Source organism: Macaca nemestrina, chromosome 17, assembly GCF_043159975.1.
Source record: "Macaca nemestrina isolate mMacNem1 chromosome 17, mMacNem.hap1, whole genome shotgun sequence".
NCBI lineage: Eukaryota > Metazoa > Chordata > Mammalia > Primates > Cercopithecidae > Macaca > Macaca nemestrina.
In genome coordinates, this window is record NC_092141.1 from 6,578,808 (window position 1) to 6,600,700 (window position 21,893).

Below are 21,893 nucleotides of genomic sequence, written 5' to 3' on the forward strand. Positions count from 1 at the left end.
AGTCTATTAGTGTCCCCATCTACGCTATAAGATGTTGAATTAGACGATTTCTGAAGGCCCTTGCCCTTGTAAGAATCGAGGCATGTTTTTCAGAGAGAAACGGACTCATTGAGCCAATATTTCTGAGCCCCCGGAATGGGTCGGGCATACTTCTAGCTGCTGAGGATACAGCAGTGAACACAGCAGGCAAAATCCTCTGCCCTCCAGAGACTGTCACACTCTGTAAGAGCTGCCAGCCCCAAGACTGCTGAGAAAAGACAAATGCGCCCCTACATCTTCAAATGATATTTTTACTGGTGGCAAGAGGAAAGGCGAGATTCTTTGTTCATCAGATTCTCGCACTAATGAGAATACCTGAAGTAATGGAGCAATTGTAATGAGGCCAGGAACTCTGCAGACTCGAAACTACCGTAAATAAGAATGCAGGTTTACTTAACCTTTCCTTTAAAACCTCAAGCGGGAGAGGAATGGAGAGAGGCTGAGCAGGAAGCAGCCCCCTATCCCAAGCACTCGGAGGTGGTCAAAGTGATGCCTCACTCATGGACTCTTCCATCAAGGTGAAATTCAAGATGGACGCTCCAGGTACAAAATTTGGCAAGCCCAGGGAGGAAGATTAAAAACCCGCATGCAGGCCAGGCGCAGTGTCTCACGCCTGTAATCCCAGCACTCTGGGAGGCCGAGGCGGGCGGATCACGAGGTCAGGAGATGAGACCATCCTGGCGAACACAGTGAAACCCTGTCTCTACTAAAAATACAAAAAATTAGCCAGGCATAGTGGCAGGCACCTGTAGTCCCAGCTACTCGGGAGGCTGAGGCAGGAGAATGGCGTGAACCCGGGAGGCGGATCTTGCACTGCGCCGAGATCGTGCCACTGCACTCCAGCACTCCAGCCTGGGCAACAGAGCAAGACTCCATCTCAAAAAAAAAAAAAAAAGAAAAGAAACCCGCATGCAGATGTCGGCTGTCAGGGCCATCACACCCGGACTGCCCCAGTGTCCTCACAGGCAGCTGACATGGTGAGAATCTGTTATTGGGGGGAAATCGGGACACGGGTAAGGCTCAGGCAGACCCTCCATCCTAAGTTCCCTCCACCCTAGACTACTGTTCAGATCCTATAGAAACAAAGGCCTTGCAGGAAACTGAAAGAAGTTTACTCACGGTGCAGCTCAAGCAGCGCAAGAGTGGCCTGTGATGTGGAGGTAGGTGGCGTCCAGAGAGACGGTCAGAGCAGCACTACAACAGACTATGGACTCCATCACAAAGATGACTTGTCAGCTGGTCCCCAGCTGCTCTTCCACACAAACGCCATGCCCTGTGGTGGCTGTGGAACCTCCCCTCTCCACTGTTAAAACACACCATTGGCCGGGCACGGTGGCTCACGCCTGTAATCCCAGCACTTTGGGAAGCCACGGCAGGTGGATCACCTGAGGTCAAGAGATTGAGACTATCCTGGCTAACATGGTGAAACCCCGTCTCTACTGAAAATACAAAAATTAGCTGGGCCTGGTGATGGGCCTGTAGTCCCAGCTACTCAGGAGGCTGAGGCAGGGGAATCACTTGAACCCAGGAGGCAGAGGTTGCAGCGAGCCGAGATCGCGCCACTGTACTCCAGCTTGGGCGACAGAACGAGGCTCCACCTCAAAAAAAAAAAAAAATTATTTGGTTAATCCAAATTTTACTCAGGTCTTCATTAGTAGATTTACCACGGTGAAAAATAAAGCCCTGGCCGGGCGCGGTGGCTCACACCTGTAATCCCAGCGCTTTGGGAGGCTGAGGCAGGTGGATCATCTGAGGTCAGGTGTTCGAGACCAGCCTGGCCAACATGGAGAAACCCTGTCTCTACTAAAAATACAAAATTAGCCACGCGTGATGGCTCATGCCTGCAATCCTAGTTACATGGGAGGCTGAGGCAGGAGAATCTCTTGAACCTAGGAGGCGGAGGTTGCAGTGAGCCAAGATCATGCCATTGCACTCCAGCCTGGGCAATAAGAGTGAAACTCCATCTGAAAAAATAATAATAAAATAAAATAAAAATATTTTAAAAACATAAAGCCCTGAGGAAAGGGTTTGAGTTCCCCCCAAACCCCCGTAAGAAAAACTAGAACTAACTAGAACACCATGCTCTGATCTAGTTAGTTCAAGTCATCTTCAATCCCGTCACTTATTGGGCATTAGATCTACAGGCGGAAGGACCCCAAGCTTGCATCCAACTCATGTGCGTCAACTCTGGGCTCAGCCACTTGCAGCTGTGACCTGGGCAGCCCATATTCCTCCCTGAGCTGAGACTCCTTTGCCAAGTGGAACCAATGATGACTGCTTGAGGTGGGGAGGTGGTACTCACAAAGAGGTGCTGCTGTTACTCCCCAGGGCTTGCACCAAGCCTCCTGCAGAGCCACACTGTTGAAAGTTGAGCTATTTGCTAAATTAAATATGACTGATGACCCAGCAATCCCATTACTAGGTATATACCCAAAGGATTATCAGTCATTCTACTATAAAGACACATGCACACTTAAGTTTATTGCAGCACTATTTACAATAGCAAAGACTTGGAGCCAGCCCAATGCCCATCTAGTCTAGATAAAGAAAATGTGGCACATATACACCATGGAATACTATGCAGCCATAAAAAAATGAGTTCATGTCCTTCGCAGGGACATGGATGAAGCTGGAAAACATCATTCTCAGTAAAGTAGCACAGGAACAGAAAACCAAAAACTGAATGTTCTCGCTTATAAGTGGGAGTTGAAAAATGAGAATACGCAGGCCGGGCATGGTGGCTCAGACCTGTAATCCCAGCACTTTGGGAGGCTGACGCGGGTGGATCACAAGGTCAAGAGATCGAGACCATCCTGGCCAACATGGTGAAACCCCGTCTCTACTGAAAATATAAAAATTAGCCTGGCGTGGAGGCGAGTGCCTGTAATCTCAGCTACTCAGGAGGCTGAGGCAGGAGAATCGCTTGAACCCGGGAGGCGGAGGTTGCAGGGAGCCGAGATTGCGCCACTGCACTCCAGCCTGGCGGCAGAGCGAGACTCCGTCTCAATGAAAAAGAAAAAGAAAAATGAGAATACATGGACACAGGGAGGGGAACATCACACACTGGGGCCTGTCGGGATGGCGGGGAAAGGGGAGGGAGAGCATTAGGACAAATAGCTAATGCATGCAGGGCTTAAAACCTAGATGATGGGTGAATAGGAGCAGCAAACCACCGTGGCACACGTATACCTATGTAACAAACCTGCACGTTCTGCAAATGTATCCCAGAACTTAAAGTAAAATTCTTTCATAAAAGAAAAAATCTGACCGAGGTTACCTGGCCATTTCCCACAGACAGGGAGGCGCCTTGGCCCCGGGACAAGCAACGCCTGGCCTCTGCTGCATTCCTTCGCCATGTTTGCAACCTCCGGGTGCAGGCCAGGCCCTTAGATGTCACTTCCGGTTAGACCTTCTCCCAGCAGGTGGCTTTGCCGTGGAGGGCATCAACTGAGGCGGTGGGAGGCAGCCGTGCCCCAGGGGCTGGAAAATGCCAGCTCTAATACCCATTTGTGGCATCTGGGCTTAAGTTCAAATTCTGCCCACACCCCTGAGGAGCTGGAGACAGCGTGTGTGTTCCCAGTCTCCTCAACTCTCCTCTACTCCCTGCATCCTGGTGGAGATGTAATACCTGCTCAGGCAGGGTCTTGGCAGCCAATGGGTGGCTTATGCAAACGGAGTAGCCACAGAGGCAGAATGAAGATACGGGAGGGATTGAGGAACCAGCAAGGAATGGGGGGAGCCAGCGAGGACGAGCGGGAGTGGGAAACCATTGCCGTGCTGAGGCTGCAGGACCTGGGGCAGGCACTGCTTGGAGACCAGTGAGAGCCGTGGCCCGGGACACCTGCTGTGACCACAGGTAAAGAGCACAACCTTGGCCAGACTGCAGCCCAGCAAGGAGGGAATCAGAAAAGCAAATGGCCCAGCACCCTCCTCTCGCAAGCAGGTCTCCTGCTGCTGCCTCCTGCTGGCCAAACCCAACGGGAGGGCAGAGGGCATGGGAGCCAGGACGTCTGTAGGCTGAGCCTCCAGGGCACAGACCAGCAAGGCAGAGGACAGATCGGAGACCCACAGAGACTAAGCAGCAGTGGAGGGCTATATAATGCACCCTCTGAAAGACGCCCACATTTGAATCACCAGAGCCTGTGGATAGGTTACTTTTTTTTTTTTTTTTTTTTTGAGATGGAGTCTTGCTTCTTCACCCAGGCTGGAGTGCAGTGGCACGATCTCCACTCACTGCAACCTCCGCTTCCCGGGTTCAAGCAATTCCCCTACCTCAGCCTCCCCAGTAGCTGGAATTACAGGCACGTGCCACCACCCCCGGCTAATTTTTCTATTTTTAGTAGAGATGGGGTTTCACCATGTTGGTCAGGCTGGTCTCGATTTCCTGACCTCAGGTGATCTGCCCGCCTTGGCCTCCCAAAGTGCTGGGATTACAGACGTGAGCCACCACGCCCAGCAGGTTACTTTCTAAAGCAAAGGAATGTTGCAGCTGTGATTACATTAAGCTCCTTGAGGTGGGGAGGTGAGCCTGGATTACCCAGCAGGTGTGGGCAATGTAAGCACAAGGGTCCTTATCAGAGGGAGACGGGAGGGTGAGGGACCGGCAGAAGCCTCGTGATGATGGAAGCAGAGGGATGCAGAGTGGAAGATGCTCCATTGCTGCCTTTGAAGGGGCCACAAGGCGAGGAATACAAGCAGCCTCTAAAAGCTAAACAGGCAGGAAAGAAAATGGATTCTCCCATCCGGCCTCCAGAAAGAACACGGCCCTGCCCACCCGTTTTAGAATCCCTGACCTCTGGAACTATAAGAGAATACGTGTGTGTTGTTTTAAGCCGTTAAGTCTGTGGCATTTGCTGCAGCCACCATGGGAAACTATTACCCCTGCACAATGCCCAGGGAGGGAGGTGTCCCTCGGGCCACTCAGCCCCTTACTGCCGACCCAAATGACTCTCTGGTCTCAGGGTGTCTGTCAACTCCAGAGGTCAGTATGGTGGCTCCCAACTGGGAGCAAATGCCTTGGTTTGATTAACTAGTAACGATTCCTGAAGACAAGCCAGGTCAAAGGGGGCTGCAAAACCCACACAAGCTTGTCTCATGCTGACCCTTCCAACTGCCCCCAGACAAAGGCTATTGGCATGCCCCTGGTTGCTGCCTAAGTTTCACATTTTCTCCTTTTTTAAAAAAAATGCATCATACCCACATATGAAGCACCCAGTGAAGGAGGCAGCACAGTGCAGGAAAAAAAAAGAAAAGAAAAGAAAAGCAAGCCCCATCCCAGACTCCTGGAAACCTGATGCTAATCCGAGAGCTACTGGCCCTCTCTAAGCCTCAGTTTCCCCATCTGTACAAGGGGTTGGAACTGAGTTGCCTCCAAGGACCTAGTTTGCTGGCAGCCTCATTCCATAGTTCTAAATGCCACCTTCCCTGTCACCAGCTTGCCTGACCTGGTGATCTGCAGGGGTCAGGGATGGTCGGGGCTGATGGAGAACTGCCACATTCGGAACCCAAAGCGGCCATCTCCTGCCCTGGGGACCCGTCTGCTTGTTCTCTGCTGCCCCCTGCTGGCAACTTGAAAACAAAGCCTTCCCGCTGGATCTCAGGTAAAGAAGCCGCTACCCCTTTCATTCCTTCCATGCCATGGTTTTAATTGACCCTGTTTTTAATTCTTCTGGTAGTTTTCTCTGTTTCTAAGCAATGTTTAAATCAGTTTCTCCACCTGTCGATTTTACCCCAAGTCAATGACAAATGAGGATTTGATGCTCTGATCCTTTCTCATCCCTGGTACATACCCCTCCTTGTCTCCCCATTTGTGATAGTTAGATTTGGGGGTCATCTCTTGGTTATTTTTGTAACTTTATGCAGGACACTTAGAACTCTCTAGAATCCCACTGACTTTAGTGGTCCTTGACACCCAGGCAGGGAGCAGGTGGCCTGGTCACTTCTGGTTCCATTGACCAGGATTGTGGTGTCACTTTTTAAAATTTAAAATTAATTTTTGAAATCAAAGTCAGATATGCCCATGGTAAAAAAAAAAAAAAATTCCAAAGGGCACAGAAGAGCTTATGAATAAAAGTGGATTTCTCCCCTACCCCTGGAAAGAGAGGCCCTGAAACCTATTGCAATTGCCCGCCCAGACCTGGCCAGCCACGCCCTTCCTTTAGGCTGGTTTTCACGGAGCAGAAGGAAACCCATGCAGCAGCCAGAGCCCTGGGTGGGAGGCTGTCTGCGCCTCTCCCCGTGTCTGCTGCCCACCTCCTCTGCACTAGGAAGATGGGGTATGGGATGTGGCAGTTTCTGAACAGTGGTTCTACTGGCCCAGCCTCTGCCTTTGGAGGACCGTAACAATAGGACAAGGGTCCCTGGGCACCCTCTCTCCGGGGTATCTCCCACCACATGCTATGGGTTTCCTAATCCCGATCCCCTTTTTCCTGTTTTCAGACATCCAGAGGCATCAGAAGGGGAGCTGTCCACACAGGATGAGCCAGACAGGACCAAGCCAGAAGGTAGGCTGCATCCGGGCCTCCGCCCTGCCAGGGAGCCCACAGGCCACATTCTCACCACCAATGGGGGCGGGGGGGCCTCGCTGCTCGTTGTCCCCAAGAGAAAGGGTAGCTGGTAGGACAGCTACATTCAGACAATGGACAGGGCAAGGGAGACTGGGAAGTCTGCGAGCCACAGTCCCTGACCCCCAAACAATGCCTCTTGCCAGGCCCTTCATCTGTTTCTGAGCCACACTCAACTCTGACTGCCCAGACAACATCCAGGCCTTTCCCCACAGGCAGTGCCGCCAGGAGGTAGCAGTGGAGGTCCCTTGGCTCTCTGGCCCCAGCCTCCCTCCCTGTTCCACCTTCTGCAGCTCCAGGGACTCGCTATGGCCTCAGGACACTCCTGCCTTGCTCCCTCTGCAGGCCATAACATCCCCTTCCTCTGACCTCTTCTGAAACCTCCTCGCTCACGTGGTTCCTTCTTACCATGTGGCCCACTGGACCACTGAGCCTAATCATCCAAAAATTGAAACCCCTTTTCTTCAAGAGCGGGAAGGCTTACACATCAAACCTTCTAGTACTGCAAGAGAAAAGGAAGAAGAGGCCAGGCGCGGTGGTACACACCTGTAATCCCAATACTTTGGGAGGCCGATGTGGGCAGATCATCAGAGGTCAGGAGTTCGAGAACAGCTGGCCAACATGGTGAAACCCTGTCTCTACTAAAAATACAAAAAATCAGCCAGGCACAGTGGCGCACACCTGTAATCCCAGCTACTCAGGAGGCTGAGGCACAAGAATCGCTTGAATCTGGGAGGTGAAGTTTGCAGTGAGCTGAGATCATGCCACTGCACTCCAGCCTGGGCAACAGAGTGAGACTCCATCTCAAAAAAAAAGAAAAAAAAGAAAAAGAAAAAAGGAAGAGGAGAAGCAGAGAAGAAAAACATAAAACACTGCCATGTTAAAATATACATTATCACTCCAGATGCCAGAAATACCCTCATTCTGGTGTCCCAGGGGTCAGGATATTGGAACCACAGAGAAAGCAATGCAGTGGAAGGATTGCGCAGGGCCCGGCGGGGAAGCACGCCTACACGGCCACAATCATGCAAATGCTGTTTATTGATTTTCAGATTGTAGAGTCCACCTATGGACAAAGCACAGAAGACTTAGTTTTGCTTACAGAACAGAAGGTAGATGTTAACAACAGGGATGATGGAAAAGTAAGGTACATCAGAACTTTAGGGATACAGTTAGCGCTGGGGGAACCACTGCTGGGTGGAGACAAGCTTTGGGGCAGAAGAGAAGCCCAGGAAGGCCTTGGCAGTTGACTGCGTGACCCTGGGCCGGATACTCCGTTGCCCCCCTGCCCTACCCCGCATACCTGGGTGGTGCTAGAGGATGTCGCTGGTGTGATAGCACCTCCTCGTACTCGTCCTTCTTTAGGGAAGACTAAGAGGAGGGAGAGAGTTGGAAGGGGAAGGTCCCAACGCTGCCATGCTCATCAGACACAGAAGGAAGTCACCAGACTGAGGTAGGCGGTGGGGCTTGGACACCGTACTAACTTGAAGATGAGCTAAAACAGGGATGAGTGGAAGCAGCTTTTCCTAAGACACGCCCCCCAGGGTGCCACGTCAGTTTACCATTGCCATGGCAACACCCTGGCATACCGCCCTTTTCCGTGGCAAAGACCCCAGGACCCAGAAGTTACTACCCCTTCCCTAGAAAGTTTTGTATACGCCGCTCCTTAATCTACATGTAATTAAAAGTGGGTGTAAATCTGACTGCAGAACTGCTCTGAGCTGCTGCTGCTCCCTGCCTATGGGGTAGCCCTGCTCTGCAGGGCAGTCACAGAGTTGCAACACTGCAGCTTCAATACAGCTGTTTTGGTTTTGTTCCTTGGTTTGTTTTGTTTGTTGTTGTTGTTTCGTTGTTGGTTTTTTTGTTTGTTTTTTCTAGATGAAGTTTTACTCTCGTTGCCCAGGCTGGAGTGCGGTGGCGCAATCTCAGTTCACTGCAACCTCCGCCTCCCAGGTTCAAGCGATTCTGCTGCCTCAGCCTCCCGAGTAGCTGGGATTATAGACGCCTGCCACCACATGCAGCTAGTTTTTTTGTATTTTTAGTAGAGACGGAATTTCACCATGTTGGCCAGGCTGGTCTGGAACTCCTGACCTCAGGTGATCCACCCACCTCGGCCTCCCAAAGTGCTGGGATTATAGGCGTGAGCCACTGCGCCCGGCCACAGCTGTTTTCTTCTACCCCACCACTGGTGCTTGCCTTTGAAATCTTTCCTGGGGGAAGCCAAGAGCCCTCTCAGGCTAAGCTCCAGTTTCGGGGCTTGCCCACCCTACATCAAGACCCACTAAAATCAGTGGGATTCTAGAGAGTTCTAAGTGTCCTGCATAAAGTTACAAAAATAACCAAGAGATGACCCCCAAATCTAACTATCACAAATGGGGAGACAGGGAGGGGTACCAGGGATGAGAAAGGATCAGAGCATCAAATCCTCATTTGTCATTGACATGGAGTAAAATCGACGGGTGGAGAAACTGATTTAAACAGATTACTTGGAAATAGAGAAAACCACCAGAAGAATTAAAAACAGGGTCAATTAAAACCATGGCATGGAAGGAATGGAAGGGGTAGGGGAGAAAACCACTTTATTCATGAGCTCTTCTGTGCGTTTTGGATTTTTTTTTTTTTTTTTTTTTACCATGGGCGTGTCTGACTTTGATTTCAAAAATTAATTTTAAATTTTAAAAAGTGACACCACGATCCTGGTCAGCAGAACCAGAAGTGACCAGGCCACTTGCTCCCTGCCTAGGTGTCAGGCTGACTGTGGGTCTCAGGGGGGTCAGTGCTGCAGTGAGTGCCCTGGGGACAGGGGGAGCTCTGCGGGTGGCTCTGCAGGTGGCCCTGTGGACAGCTCCGCAGGTGGTGCTGTGGGGGGCTCTGCCGGTGGCTCCGCAGGTGGCCCTGTGGACAGCTCTGCAGGTGGTGCTGTGGGGGGCTCCGCCGGTGGGTCCGCAGGTGGCCCTGTGGACAGCTCTGCAGGTGGTGCTGTGGGGGGCTGTGCCGGTGGCTCTGCGGGAGGCTGCGTGGCTCCCTGGCTCAGCATGTTTCGGCAGCGCAGCCTCTCCTCCTCCTGCTTCTCCGCCATGCGGTTCTCCAGCAGCCTCAGCTCCCTGCGCACCGCCTTCTGCATGGATGGCTCCAGCTCCAGCACTTTCTGGAGGTCCGCCTTGGCCTCGGCCTCGTTCCACACCTCCACGTGAGCCCGGGCACGCACATAGTAGGCCTTCACGATGCCTGTGGAGAGCAGGGAGCATCCAGCCACAGCTCCCTGCCCAGCCTCAGAGGCAGCCCCCGCCTAGCTGGGACTCACCAGCCTCCAAGACCCTTAGCCCCGCCACGATCCTTAACCTCTCTGTACCCCCGATCCCTCAGTTTCCTCAACTGTAAGATGGAGATGATGATCATAATGGCAGTACCTCCTTCTCTCCTTTTCAAGGCCCTGTGACTAATTTTATATTCATAACTTTTATTTTTCTTACAGATGCTCCCTAAATGAGATAACCTTCAGTCCCTTTCCCTGCACCTCCCCCACATGGTGATTATGAGGATTACGAGGATTAAATGAGATAATAAACGCAGAGGACTTGAGCCTGACGCACGAGCCAGGGCCTGGGTGGTGTTACCGTGAGCACTATTCAAGCGGTAAGTCAATACTAGTAGTACTGGAGGTGCCATATCCTCGCAATACCTGTACTAGTACCGGCATAATATTTTTCTCTATATTGATTGCCCCTCTTTTTTAAAAGCCTGTTTACTGTTCCACTGAAAACACAAGCTTGGTGAGCTTCCTGGGTAAGTGTTCAAACACACATTAAAATAAAGGGCCCCCCACGCCAAGCACTGCCCATCCATCACCCACGATTCAATTACACACTCGGGGAAACCCCACTGGGTGGAGACAAGGTTCGGTGCCCTGATGGGGTGGAAAGAAAAGTCCAGGAAGGCTATGGCAGGTGTCTCCGTGGCCCTGAGCCGGGCGCCCCCTCGCTGCCCGCCCCTGCAGCCCCACACACCTGGGTGGTGCCGGAGAATGTCACTGGTGTGCTCCAGCACCTCGTAATACTCCTCCTTCTTCAGCAGGCACTGGCAGTAGTTGAGGGTCAGGGTGTTGATCATCTTCTCCAGCTTCAGCCACTGCACCTCCCACGGCTTCTCCTGCCCAGGGAGAAGGTCAGCCATGACCTCAGGCGGCTGCCCAACCCCCGCCCCACCCTCGCCGGCGCTGGGCAGGTCCCCCAGAGTCAGCCCCACTTCCCACCCATGGCCAGCAGCCTCTGACCTTGGTCTGCAGGTTCCTTAGGCAGATGATGGCCTCCTGGTACTTGGAAGAGGCCTCCTCGTAGCGGCCCAGCTTGAAGAGCCGATTTCCCTCTCCGTGGAGGACGGGCACCACCTTCATCTTCTCATGATTGCTCAGGTTCCAGGTCTCCCTCTGGTAATCACTCGGGGCGTCAACCTGGCCCCAGAGCTGCAGGTCAGTGAGGCAGGGACCCCAGGGGCCTGCACCCCATCAGGGACCCGAAAGACTGGACCTTGGCACAGCTCCCTGAAGTCATGCTTGCTGGTCAAGTGCATACAGACAAGGGAAAGAAGCGAAAATGCCAAAAACCCTGCCCTAAATCCATGCCTTTGTGCAAACTAGGAAAAGGTGCCCGTTCATCAAGACACTTCACTTCTAATATTCAGAAAATTGTCGTGAATACTCATTTTGTTAGAACAATACACTATTGCCATCTGCTGGAAACTTGTCATTATAGAAATACCGATGTACGATGTCTATAATGAGCATAATGAGCATAATGAGCACCTTGGAGGAGATGCCGGTGCACCTCGTGCAGTGCACAGACCACGCAACTGTGACAGCAAGCCTGTAAAGGCTCTTGGTTGACACAGTTCTTATTTTATTTTTATTCACTCACATAGCTCTCAGGCTGAGCCTCAGTCTTGGCCATAAGCTGAATCCTGACCTGACCTTGACCCTGGCCCTAACCCTCTCTCACCAACCCGCAAACACGCGCTGTCAATCACTCTGGGGCTGTGGGTGGGAGGATATGGGGAGTTCCATGCAGCCTCTCCCGCTACTAGAGAACCAAGTCTGAACCCACAAACCACAGGAACCGAGGAGGTTATAATCTCCAACTCTCGAAAATGAAAGTGGAAGTAGATAACAAATAGAAGTAAAATGCCTCCAAAATGAAAACAAATCACATTTTTAAAAAGTGGTTCAGCCGGGCGCGGTGGCTCAAGCCTGTAATCCCAGCACTTTGGGAGGCCGAGACGGGCAGATCACAAGGTCAGGAGTTCGAGACCATCCTGGCTAACACAGTGAAACCCCATCTCTACTAAAAAATACAAAAAGCTAGCCGGGCGAGGTGGCTGGCACCTGTAGTCCCAGCTACTCGGAGGCTGAGGCAGGAGAATGGCGTGAACCCAGGAGGCGGAGCTTGCAGTGAGCTGAGATCCGGCCACTGCACTCCAACCTGGACGACAGAGCGAGACTCCATCTCAAAAACAAAACAAAACAAAAAAAGTGGTTCCAAGCAGACTTTTTTTTTTTTTTTTTTTTTTTTTTTTGAGATGGAGTCTTGCTCTGTCACCCAGGTTGAAATGCACTGACATGATCTTGGCTCACTGCAACCTCTGCTTCCCAGGTTCAAGCCATTCTCATGCCTCAAATTCCCGAGTAGCTGGGATTACAGGCGTGCACCACCACACCTGGTTAATTTTTGTGTTTTCAGTAGAGACGGGGTTTTACCATGTTGGCCAGGCTGGTCTCGAACTCCTGACCTCAGGTGATCCAACCCCCTCGGCCTCCCAAAGTGCTGGGATTACAGGCGTGAGCCACCACACCCAGCACCAATTGGACCTTTCTTGTGGAAAAATCAGAGGACTGTCGTTTCACATTCGTATTGTCCCCTGGCTTATGAACCCTTTCTTGTTCTCTAAAGAGAAACAGGGCACTGTCCAGTGGCCAGTGGGGTGGGGGTGCCTGTGATGCCCGCTGTCCCTCTCCGGTGATGGCACAGCCCTCCAGCCCTGCCTACCCCGAGCCCCACCTGCAGCAGCTCGATCACAAAGATCAGAGGCTGAGGCTCCTTCTGCAGCTCGTCCAGGTCCTCGTAGCCCAGCGTGTGGTAGGCGAACATGTTGGCCAGCCCGCATGTGTGCACGTGCCACTCCGTGGGGTCCTTGCCCTGGGCCATCTGCCGCAGGCTCCGGGACAGGATGGGGTAGACCCCCGTGTGCTGTGGGGAGAAACAGATGGATGGCATCTGGGCTACCTGCTCAGAGCTAGGTGGGCCACAAAAGGCCTCCACTCAGAGCCCCTCCTGGCAGGAATCCTGCTCCCTCACTATGCCACTAATACTAACTGTGGTTAACTGTGTGCCAGGCAAAGCACTTCACACTGTTATGAGCCTCTTCAATCCTTACAACAATTCAAGAGAAGCATCATTATCCCCATTTTACAGATGGGGAAACTACAGCCCAGAGAGGCAAAGCAACTTGCTTAAGGTCACACAGCTAGGAAATGACGCAGCCAGGATTCAAACCTGGCTCCAGAGGCCATATGCTCTTAGCCTCCAGCTGCCTCTTCTGGCCCTTGTGGTCCGCTGTAACACATCTCTGCCCCAAGGAAGCCCTGAGCTCCACAAAGCCTATGACTTGCAGGAAGGGCAGTGTGGGGCAGTGGAAGGAGCAGGACTCCAGGGTCCAAGAGAGTCACTTTGGTCTCCTGGCAGTGCTGCAGGCTAGCAGTGACCCCAGGTCTCCGCACTTCTCTGAACCCCAGTTCCCTGGGTTGCTCCTGTCCAGTATTAGGGCTGCTGTAGGGATTAAATGAGATGGTGCAGATATACGTCTGGCTCATCACAGCTTCAGCCAGCACAGGAGCTGAGTTTGCCACCCTTGGGATGAAGGAGGGCTGGGAAAATCAGCCGTACAGCCTCAGCGAGGCCCGCTGTATGTATGCTGGGCCTCAGTTTCCCCGACTAGGCTCCCTGAGAACCCATCTCCTTGGACTGGCTTCTGAGACGATCCAGCACTGGCTCCACATGCAACATACGACTTGAAGGGGCTGAAACTGTGCAGCGGTTCAGCTCTGCTTCCAGGTCACCAGCACAGAGGCAGAGGCCACCCCGCCCACCCCACCGGCCAGGATTAGCCCGAAATGCCTTCTGCCTCTTTGTGGAAGAGATGAGCAGATGGCTGTTGAGCCTGTTGGGATTAGAGCTGGACCAAGGGAGGGAGAAGCCCCAGAAACAGCTTGCTGCCAGGGGGGCCACCTCTGGCTCTGACTCAGCAGCCCCCAGCTCGGCACGCCATGGACCCCAGCAAGCTGAGCTTTTGTGGCCCCAAAGCACACTGCCCTCACTTACTTATGTCGTGGCACTGGCTGCTCTGCATTACAATTGTTTAGATGTCTGCTCCTCCTCCAGATTTCAAGTTCCCTAAGGACTTGGGGCTTTTCATTCCTAACATACAGCACAGGCCAAATCAGGTGCCCAGTGAATGTTTTCTAACTAGATAGATAGATAGATAGATAGATAGATAGATAGATAGATAGATAGATGGATGGATGATAGGAGATAGAAGATGATGGATGCATGCAGTGATGGAAGCCTGAATTATGCATGAAGATTGGTTGAAGGGAAAAATGGATGAATTGATGCCTGGGCAGGTGGGTGGATGGATAAGAGGTGGATGTGCAGGTGAAGAACTAACTCTAAAAGGGGTGTGTGTGTGTGTGTGCATGTGCACACAATCACGACAGCCATGGGCTGGGGTGAGGAGATGTGGGGGGCATGGAAAACTTGGGAAAACCCATAGTTACTATGGGAGCAGTGGCTCATGCCTGTAATCCCAGCACTTTGGGAGGTCAAGGTGGGTGGATCACCTGAGGTCAGGAGTTCAAGACCAGCCTGGCCAACGTGGCGAAATCACATCTCTACTAAAAATACAAAAATGGGCCCGGTGTGGTGGCGAGCACCTGTAATTCCAGCTATTCAGGAGGCTGAGGCAGGAGAATCACTTGAACCCAGGAGGCAGAGGTTGCAGTGAGCCAAGCCCACACCATTGCACTCCAGCCTGGGCAACAACAGTGAAATTCCATCTCAAAAAAAGAAAAAAAAAAATGAAAAAAAAAAAACAGTTACCAGCCTGTGATATAGGCAATGCACTCATGTGACTATCAACATGGAAAAAGGAACACAGACTCCACAGGAAACAAAGAGCCATGCCCACATTACGGGAACGACAACAGCTTGTGGTTTTGCAAAAAACAAATCAATCAACTGATCAAGAATTTATTGACAGCCTTCTATGCACTCAGCTGTCATGTGTTAGCAAACGTGTATCCTATGGAGAGGGGACTCTTAGTGGCAGCCAAGACTTGCCTCACGTATGGCATGAATCAAAGTACAGGACCCCCTCACTCTAAGCAAAGTCAATAGATATATTTTTAAACTAACTGAAATCACAAAGAAGCCAATTTTCTGAAGCCTTGACTTGATAAAAAAAAAAAAAATTAAGATAAAAATATCAAAATGAAGAAAAACACAGGGACTGCTACAAAGGAAAGATGTTCAACAAATATTTGCTACATGAATGAATAAATGAATAACATGTTGAGTGGGACCACCTACTGGCAGAGGATGGTGCTGCAGCCCAGCTATATTAGACACTGCGAGAAACGTGTGCAGGATGAAGAGGGAACCAGGCATCTCACCCAGATCTTTTCCCTTAACTTGTTCGAGCCACTGCAAGTTATTTTCCCTTTTGGAGTCTTAAGTTTCCTCATTAGGAAAAATTCCTCATTTTTCCTAGAAAAAATCTCGTATTTTTTCTAGGCTGGGCATGGTGGCTCATGCCTGTAATCCCAGCACTTTGGGAGGCCGAGGCAAGCAGATCACTTGAGGTCAAGAGTTCAAGACCAGTCTGGTCCAACATGATGAAACCCCATCTCTACTAAAAATACAAAAAAAAAAAAAATATATATATATATATATACACACACACACACACACACACACATACACATATGGGTGTGGTGGTGGGCACCTGTAATCCCCAGCTACTCAGGGGGCTGAGGCAGGAGAATAATTTGAACCTGGGAGGCAGGGGTTCCAGTGAGCCAAGATCGTGCCACTACACTCCAGCCTGGGTGACAGAGTGAAACTCCATCTCAGGAAAAAAAAAAATTCTAGCTCAAAATAATAGCTTTCATTTTTAATTGCTCTGTATTATGATTCACCCTCATATGTTATATCATGTAATCTCCAAAACAACTCCTTAACTTAGAGTTTTGTTTATTTATAAATGGAGGAATAGAGTAGCAGACAGAAGACGGGACTTCCCCAGGTCATGCAACTAATGAACGACAGAACAGAGTTCAAACCATCCCCAAAATGCTCATTTAAAAGGTCAGTGGCCTCTGACGAAATAATGAGTCTGGGTATCTGCCACCAATGGTGAAAGTCTAGGGGGAGCTTTGGAATGGATGGATCAGGCTGTCAACACCTAAACCCACCAATCACTCTTAACGTCATCATAAGAAAGACAACCAAGTGTGATGTACTTCTCCCAAAGGGAAGTATATGGTACCATCCATGGCAGACTTCCGAAAACAAGAGAGAGAGAGAGGGAGAGAGAGAGAAGAATCTGAATCTTATCAGGTCCTCTTGACCTCACTTTCAATTTATCAAAAATGTGGGGAATAGAGGAGCATGTTAGACAATTCCATGGCAAAACAACCAGGAAAATCAGAATGTGGGACTTCTACAGGATAAATGACCCAGTTCCTTCAACATTTCCATGTCAAGGAAGAAAAGAAGAAAAGGAGGTGGAGCTATAGATGAAAAGGGACTTGAAGGACGCATCAACAAAGCGCTATGCAGGGACTTTGGTTGGTTGTTGATTTAAACAAACCAAACTCATTCATTTATAAAGAATAAAAGAGTCAACCAAAGAAAATTTAACAGTGACTGGATATTAGATGGCTTTAAGGAATTACTGGAGTTTTTAAAAGATTTCATAATGATATCATGGTTAAGTTTTTTTAATATCCTCTTTTTTTTTTTTTCTTTTTTAGATGGAGTCTTGCTCTGTCACCAGACTGGAGTTCAGTGGCGTGATCTCAGCTCACTACAACCTCCGCCTCCCGGGTTCAAGTGATTCTCCTGCCTCAGCCTCCTGAGTAGCTGGGATTACAGGTGTGCACCACCACACCCGGCTAATTTTTGTATTTTTAGTAGAGACGGGGGTTTCACCATGTTGGTCAGGCTGGTCTCGAACTCCTGACTTCGTGATCTGCCCGCCTTGGTCTCCCAAAGTGCCAGGATATCCTCATATTTTAGAGATACAAATTTTAGTATTTACAGATGAAATGATATGGTGTCTGGCATTTGGTTTAACCAGGCAGGACAAGGAAGGGAAGTGGATGGGTTGGGAGATGAAGCAAGACCAGCCACGGGTTGATGGTGGCCGGCACTGGGTGATGGATGCTTGTGAGTTCATTATTCTTCCTGTTGACTTTTGTGTATGTTTGAAAGTTCCCACAAGAAACGTTGCCTAAGAGTCAGTGAGTTTTGCCACAAGGCAAGGAAGCTAACTTATAAGGGTAATTTACGGAGTGCTATAAATAGGAGGGGAAACTTGTAATGTGAGGAGGAGGGCAAAAAAAAAATGTGCAATGTGAAGAGGAGGGATTAGACCAAGGCTGGTCTAATCATGCTGTATAAAATCTCCAGGTCTAATCATGCTGTATAAAATCTCCAGGTCTAATCATGCTGTATAAAAAGCAAGGAGTTGGCCCGACATGATGGCTCATGCCTATAATTCCAGCACTTTGGGAGGCCGAGACAGTCCGAGGATTGCTTAAGCCCAGGAGTTTAGGACCAGCCTGGCCAACATGGCGAAACTCTGTCTCTACAAAAAATACAAAAATGAGGTGTGGTGGCGCACCTTAGTCCCAACTACTTGGAAGGCTGAAGTGGGAGGATCACCTGAGCCCGGGAAGTTGAGGCTGCAGTGAGCCATAATTACGCTACTGCACTCCAGTGTGGGTGACAAAGCGAGACCCTATCTCTCTCTCTCTCTCTCTCTCTCACACACACACACACACACACACACGCAAATGTGAGGACTGTGAAGTGGGCCGGCTCACTCCTGCTGAGGATAGCCCTGCTCCCCACCAGCCAGCCAAGGCATGGGTCACCCCTTCCAGCCCTGTCCCCTCCATCTTCACATGCACAGTGGTGGGGAATAAGGTAGCAGGATTGCCTTTGCAGAGCTTCGCTTGAGTCCCAGCTTTCCTGAAACACAGCAGCCCTGCAAAGCGGGTGGGTGAGCCAGAAGAGACTAGTCCCAGGGGACAGGCGCACAGGCCGACTTACGATGGTGTCGCACCAGAACTCGGCCACCTCGTGCACCCTCATGGAGGTGAGCAGGATCTCCCAGACCTCGAGCTTGAACATGTTCCCGATGATGATGTGCATGGGCTGGTCCACCTGACGGCTGTCGTCAATGACCGTGCGCTCCTCATCACATTTCATGGTGCGGAAATGAAAGATCACCTGGTCACCAAGACGGTGCACTCCGCTCTAGACACACCGCTCAAGGCCTGGCAGAAGCCACCCCCTTGCCACCGACACTCAGGGCTGTCCCCAGGGTCAGCTCACTCAGTTCACCCCATCAGATGCCTCAGATCCCCTGAGCACCTCCACCCTGCCTGCACCCGCCAGGGAGTAGGGACCCACCCCCTCCCTACGGACCCCATTCCACTCCCCACAGTCCTGTGTGTCCGGAAGTCCTTCCTCAAATCAGTCCCGAGTTTTTTTGTTTTTGTTTGTTTGGTTTTTTGTTTTTTGTTTTTTTGAGACAGAGTCTCACTCTGTTGCCCAGGCCGGAGTGCAGTGGTGTGATCTCGGCTCACTGCAAGCTCCACCTCCTGGGTTCAAGTGATTCTCCTGCCTCAGTCTCCTGAGTAGCTGAGCTGGGATTACAAGCGCCCAGCACATCCAGCTAATTTTTGTATTTTAGTAGAGACGGAGTTTCACATGTTGGTCAGGCTGGTCTCAAACTCCTGACCTCGTGATCTGCCCATCTTGGCCTCCCAAAGTGCTGGGATTACAGGCGTGAGCCACCTGGCCCGGCCAAAGTCAGAGTTCTGTAGCCACAGACGCACCCTTCAGTCCAGGGAAGCCCAACAGACATTTGGGGACAAATACCAAGACCTCTGGGACCCCCTTTCTTCTCAACATTTAGGGCTCCAGAAAATTCCCCAAAGCCCTGCCCCTCAGCCCATGCTAAAGTCGAATCTGCAAAGTACCAAAAATGCCCCGTGACTGGGTAGACGCTGGGAGCTCCCCGGAGGCCCAGGGCTGGGGATGCCTGGCTGTTTTTTGGCAAAGCTGAAAGCTGTTGACAGTGCCTTGGGGCACACCTGGAATGTGGAAGGCGGCTGTAGGGGACCCTGTCCGCTCCGGAGGGGCCCCACTCACTCGGGATCCGGTGATGAAGTTTGGGAGCTCGCCCGTGCCTCCGTGCAGAATGGTTTTCTTGACCCCTTCCACGTTCAGGAGCAGAGCGGCATCCATGGCTGCAGGAGGAAAGGCGGTGTCCGGCACAGGCGGGGATAATCTCACCTCCGGGGAAGACACTTAGGCGGCTGAGACTCTGGGATTTGCCCAGCCAGGAGGAGTGTGGGGGAAGGGCAGACGGTGGGAGCGGTGCCCCAGGCGCCCCAGTTTCTCATCAGAGCCACTCGGGCCAGGCCTGTGGTCCGCAGGCAGCCTCGCCTCCTATCCCATCCACCGCTCCGTCCAGTGATTCTGGGCCCCTGGCCGACACATGCCAGGGCTGTGCTAGGCTTGGATTTTCTTCCACCCCAAGAAGGAAAAAGGTCCCCTGAGCTTTCTTAAAGAAGACAGGGGGCCGGGCGCGGTGGCTCACGCCTGTAATCCCAGCACTTTGGGAGGCCGAGCGGGCGGATCACGAGGTCATGAGATCGAGACCATCCTGGCCAACATCGTGAAACCTCGTCTCTACCAAAAATACAAAAATTAGCCAGGCGTGGTGGCAGGCGCCTATAGTTCCAGCTACTTGGGAGGCTGAAGCAGGAGAATCACTTGAACCCGGGAGGCGGAGGTTGCAGTGAGCCAAGATTGCACCACTGCACTCCAGCCTGGCGATGTGGAGAGAGGCCTGGAGGCCACTGAAGGGGAAAAGGTGGGGAGACCTGGGCTGGGCCCAGACTCTAAGCCCCCGAGGACTCCAGGCCAGCCGGGGTGGCAGCTGCCCTTTGCCATCCAGCCACCTTCCTACTTTCCCTGTTCCCCATCCCTTCCCCAGGATCTGCCTTCAGGAGGCCCTGCAATGGTGGCCCAAGGGAAGAGGGGACAGATTTCTGGCTTGGGAGGGAAGGAGGATGGACAACGAAGGCGTGGTGGGTTTGGGCAAAGTTGAGGCGCCCTCCCCAGCCCCGCTCCTGCCTCTCCTGCCAGGTCTGGCTGGGGGCAGGGTGGGTATCCCGTCCCCTTTGGAGCGCCTTAGCCCTGTGCTCTGGGAAGCAGGCAGAGTTTATTCAGGACCTCAGGGACGCCCTTCTGGGCTGGGAAACACAAATGCGAAGACCTGGTGTTTGGCACCACCGCGTGGCCAGTTCAAGCTCCTACACCTCTGCACCCTGAGGGCACTGGACTCACCGCCACAAAACCGTTCTCTTCCTGACACCAGGCTCATTGGTTGCAGAGGGAAGGGGTGCAGGACTCTGCTACAGGGAGAGATGAAAACACTGGACTAAGGAGGCTGAGGTAGGTGGATCACCTGAGGTCAGGAGTTCGAGACCAGCCTGGACAACATGCTGAAACCCCGTCTCTACTAAAAATACAAAAATTACCTGGGTGTGGTGGTGCGTGCCTGTAATCCCAGCTACTCAGGAGGCTGAGGCAGAAGAATCGCTTGAATCCAGGAGGCGGAGGTTGCAGTGAGCCGAGATCACACCACTGCACTCCAGCCTGGGTGACAGAGCGAGACTCCATCTCAAAAAAAAAAAAAAAAAAAAAAAAAACTAGACTAGGATGGGCGCAGTGGCTCATGTCTGTAATCCCAGGACTTTGGGAGCTAAGGCAGGTTGATCACCTGAGGTCAGGAGTTAGAGACCAGCCTGGTCAACATAATAAATCCCCATCTCTACTCAAATTACAAAACTTAGCTGGGCATGGTGGCAGGCGCCTGTAATCCCAGCTACTCAGGAGGCTGAGGCAGGAGAATCACTTGAACCCAGGAGATGAAGGTTGCTGTGCACTGAGATCATGCGGCTGCACTCCAGCCTGGGCCATAGAGTGAGACTGTGTATCAAAACAAAAAAAAAAAAAAAAAAAAAAGAAAAGAAAAGAAAAGAAAAAGAAGAACACTGGGGTAAGCCAGACACAGCTGAGTTCAAAGGGCTGACCCTTTCCTATATACTGACCTTATGGCCTTGGAGGTCTCTCGTTCTCTCTCACTGCATTTTCCCAATTGAAATGGGAAGACTGACGTCTCCTTCCTCCCTCTCAGGGGAAGTTGGGAGGGCTGCAGCAGTGAATGGCACCCTGAAATCTAGCACCGCGGAAAGTCTTCCATCCCTGGAAGGTAGAAGGCCGCAGAAAACCTTGCCCTCCTGCCTTCCATCCTTTCTCCAGCCACACGGCAGCCTAGAGAGGTCCGCACGCATAGGTAAAGTGGATACTTAGCAAAACTAATACAGGAGTTCTTAAGAAATAATTTTTAGGCAGATAGTAAGGGTAAAGGTTCTCGGTGGAAATTTTCCTGCAATAAAAAACAACCCCCGAAACCATCTCTTTTCTAACAGAAAAGGTCGCTTAAAGGGCCAGGCTGGCAAGCCTCAATATGCAAATGCCGGCCATTAGAAACTGGGTTCACCCCGGGAGGCGGAGCTTGCAGTGAGCCGAGATCGCGCCACTGCACTCCAGCCTGGGCGACAGAGCGAGACTCCGTCTCAAAAAAAAAGAAAAAAAAAAAAAAAAAAAGAAACTGGGTTCACTCATATGGCGATTCCTGCTGTCTTTTCCCTGTCTTCAGGTGTACCGAGTGTCATGGTCACCTCCAGATAACAGCATGTGTTCAGAACATCATGGCGACCCGCATTTGCATATTAGAGGGCTAAGGTGGGAGGGCCAGGGTTTTTGCGGGCTATGTAAATTATACCTGGTCAAACCAATCCCCTGGGCCCTATGGAAATCAGACACCGCCTCCTCAGCCTCTTCGTGTAAGCAGCCACTTCCCACCACTCCACCCTGA

General features: G+C 51.5%; 1 protein-coding gene and 1 long non-coding RNA gene across 3 annotated transcripts; one reads left to right on the forward strand and one right to left on the reverse strand.

Moving 5' to 3' along the window:
* The first annotated feature begins 5,517 nt into the window (after positions 1–5,517).
* On the forward strand, positions 5,518–10,469 carry LOC105472773 (uncharacterized). The gene is made up of 3 exons (XR_981786.3): positions 5,518–5,639; positions 6,478–6,542; positions 10,078–10,469. It is a non-coding gene; the product is annotated as an uncharacterized lncRNA (long non-coding RNA).
* LOC105472754 (AIP like 1 HSP90 co-chaperone) lies at positions 7,633–21,584 on the reverse strand. 2 transcript variants are annotated; one of them, XM_071082231.1, is made up of 7 exons: positions 21,064–21,584; positions 19,094–19,191; positions 17,987–18,166; positions 12,653–12,841; positions 10,876–11,052; positions 10,610–10,751; positions 7,633–9,830 (listed from the first exon to the last, which is right to left on the reverse strand). In XM_071082231.1, exons 2-7 carry the CDS (start codon positions 19,187–19,189, stop codon positions 9,376–9,378), a joined length of 1,239 nt encoding a protein of 412 aa, XP_070938332.1. In that variant the 5' UTR covers positions 19,190–19,191; positions 21,064–21,584; the 3' UTR covers positions 7,633–9,375. The 2 variants fall into 2 exon arrangements, with proteins under 2 accessions (XP_070938332.1, XP_011724597.2); XM_011726295.2 differs by lacking the exon at positions 21,064–21,584 and adding an exon at positions 20,297–20,614.
* Between the last annotated feature and the right edge of the window lie 309 nt (positions 21,585–21,893).

Bases quoted from the DNA above. Each gene is read 5' to 3' on its own strand.
- LOC105472754 (XM_011726295.2), bottom strand. From the start codon at position 20,333: ATGAGCCTGGTGTCAGGAAGAGAACGGTTTTGTGGCG. The intron at 19,192-20,296 runs GTGAGTCCAGTG...TTCCTCCTGCAG, and splicing joins AAGAGAACGGTTTTGTGGCG to CCATGGATGCCGCTCTGCTC. The intron at 10,752-10,875 runs GTCAGAGGCTGC...CTCCCTGGGCAG, and splicing joins TAAGGAACCTGCAGACCAAG to GAGAAGCCGTGGGAGGTGCA.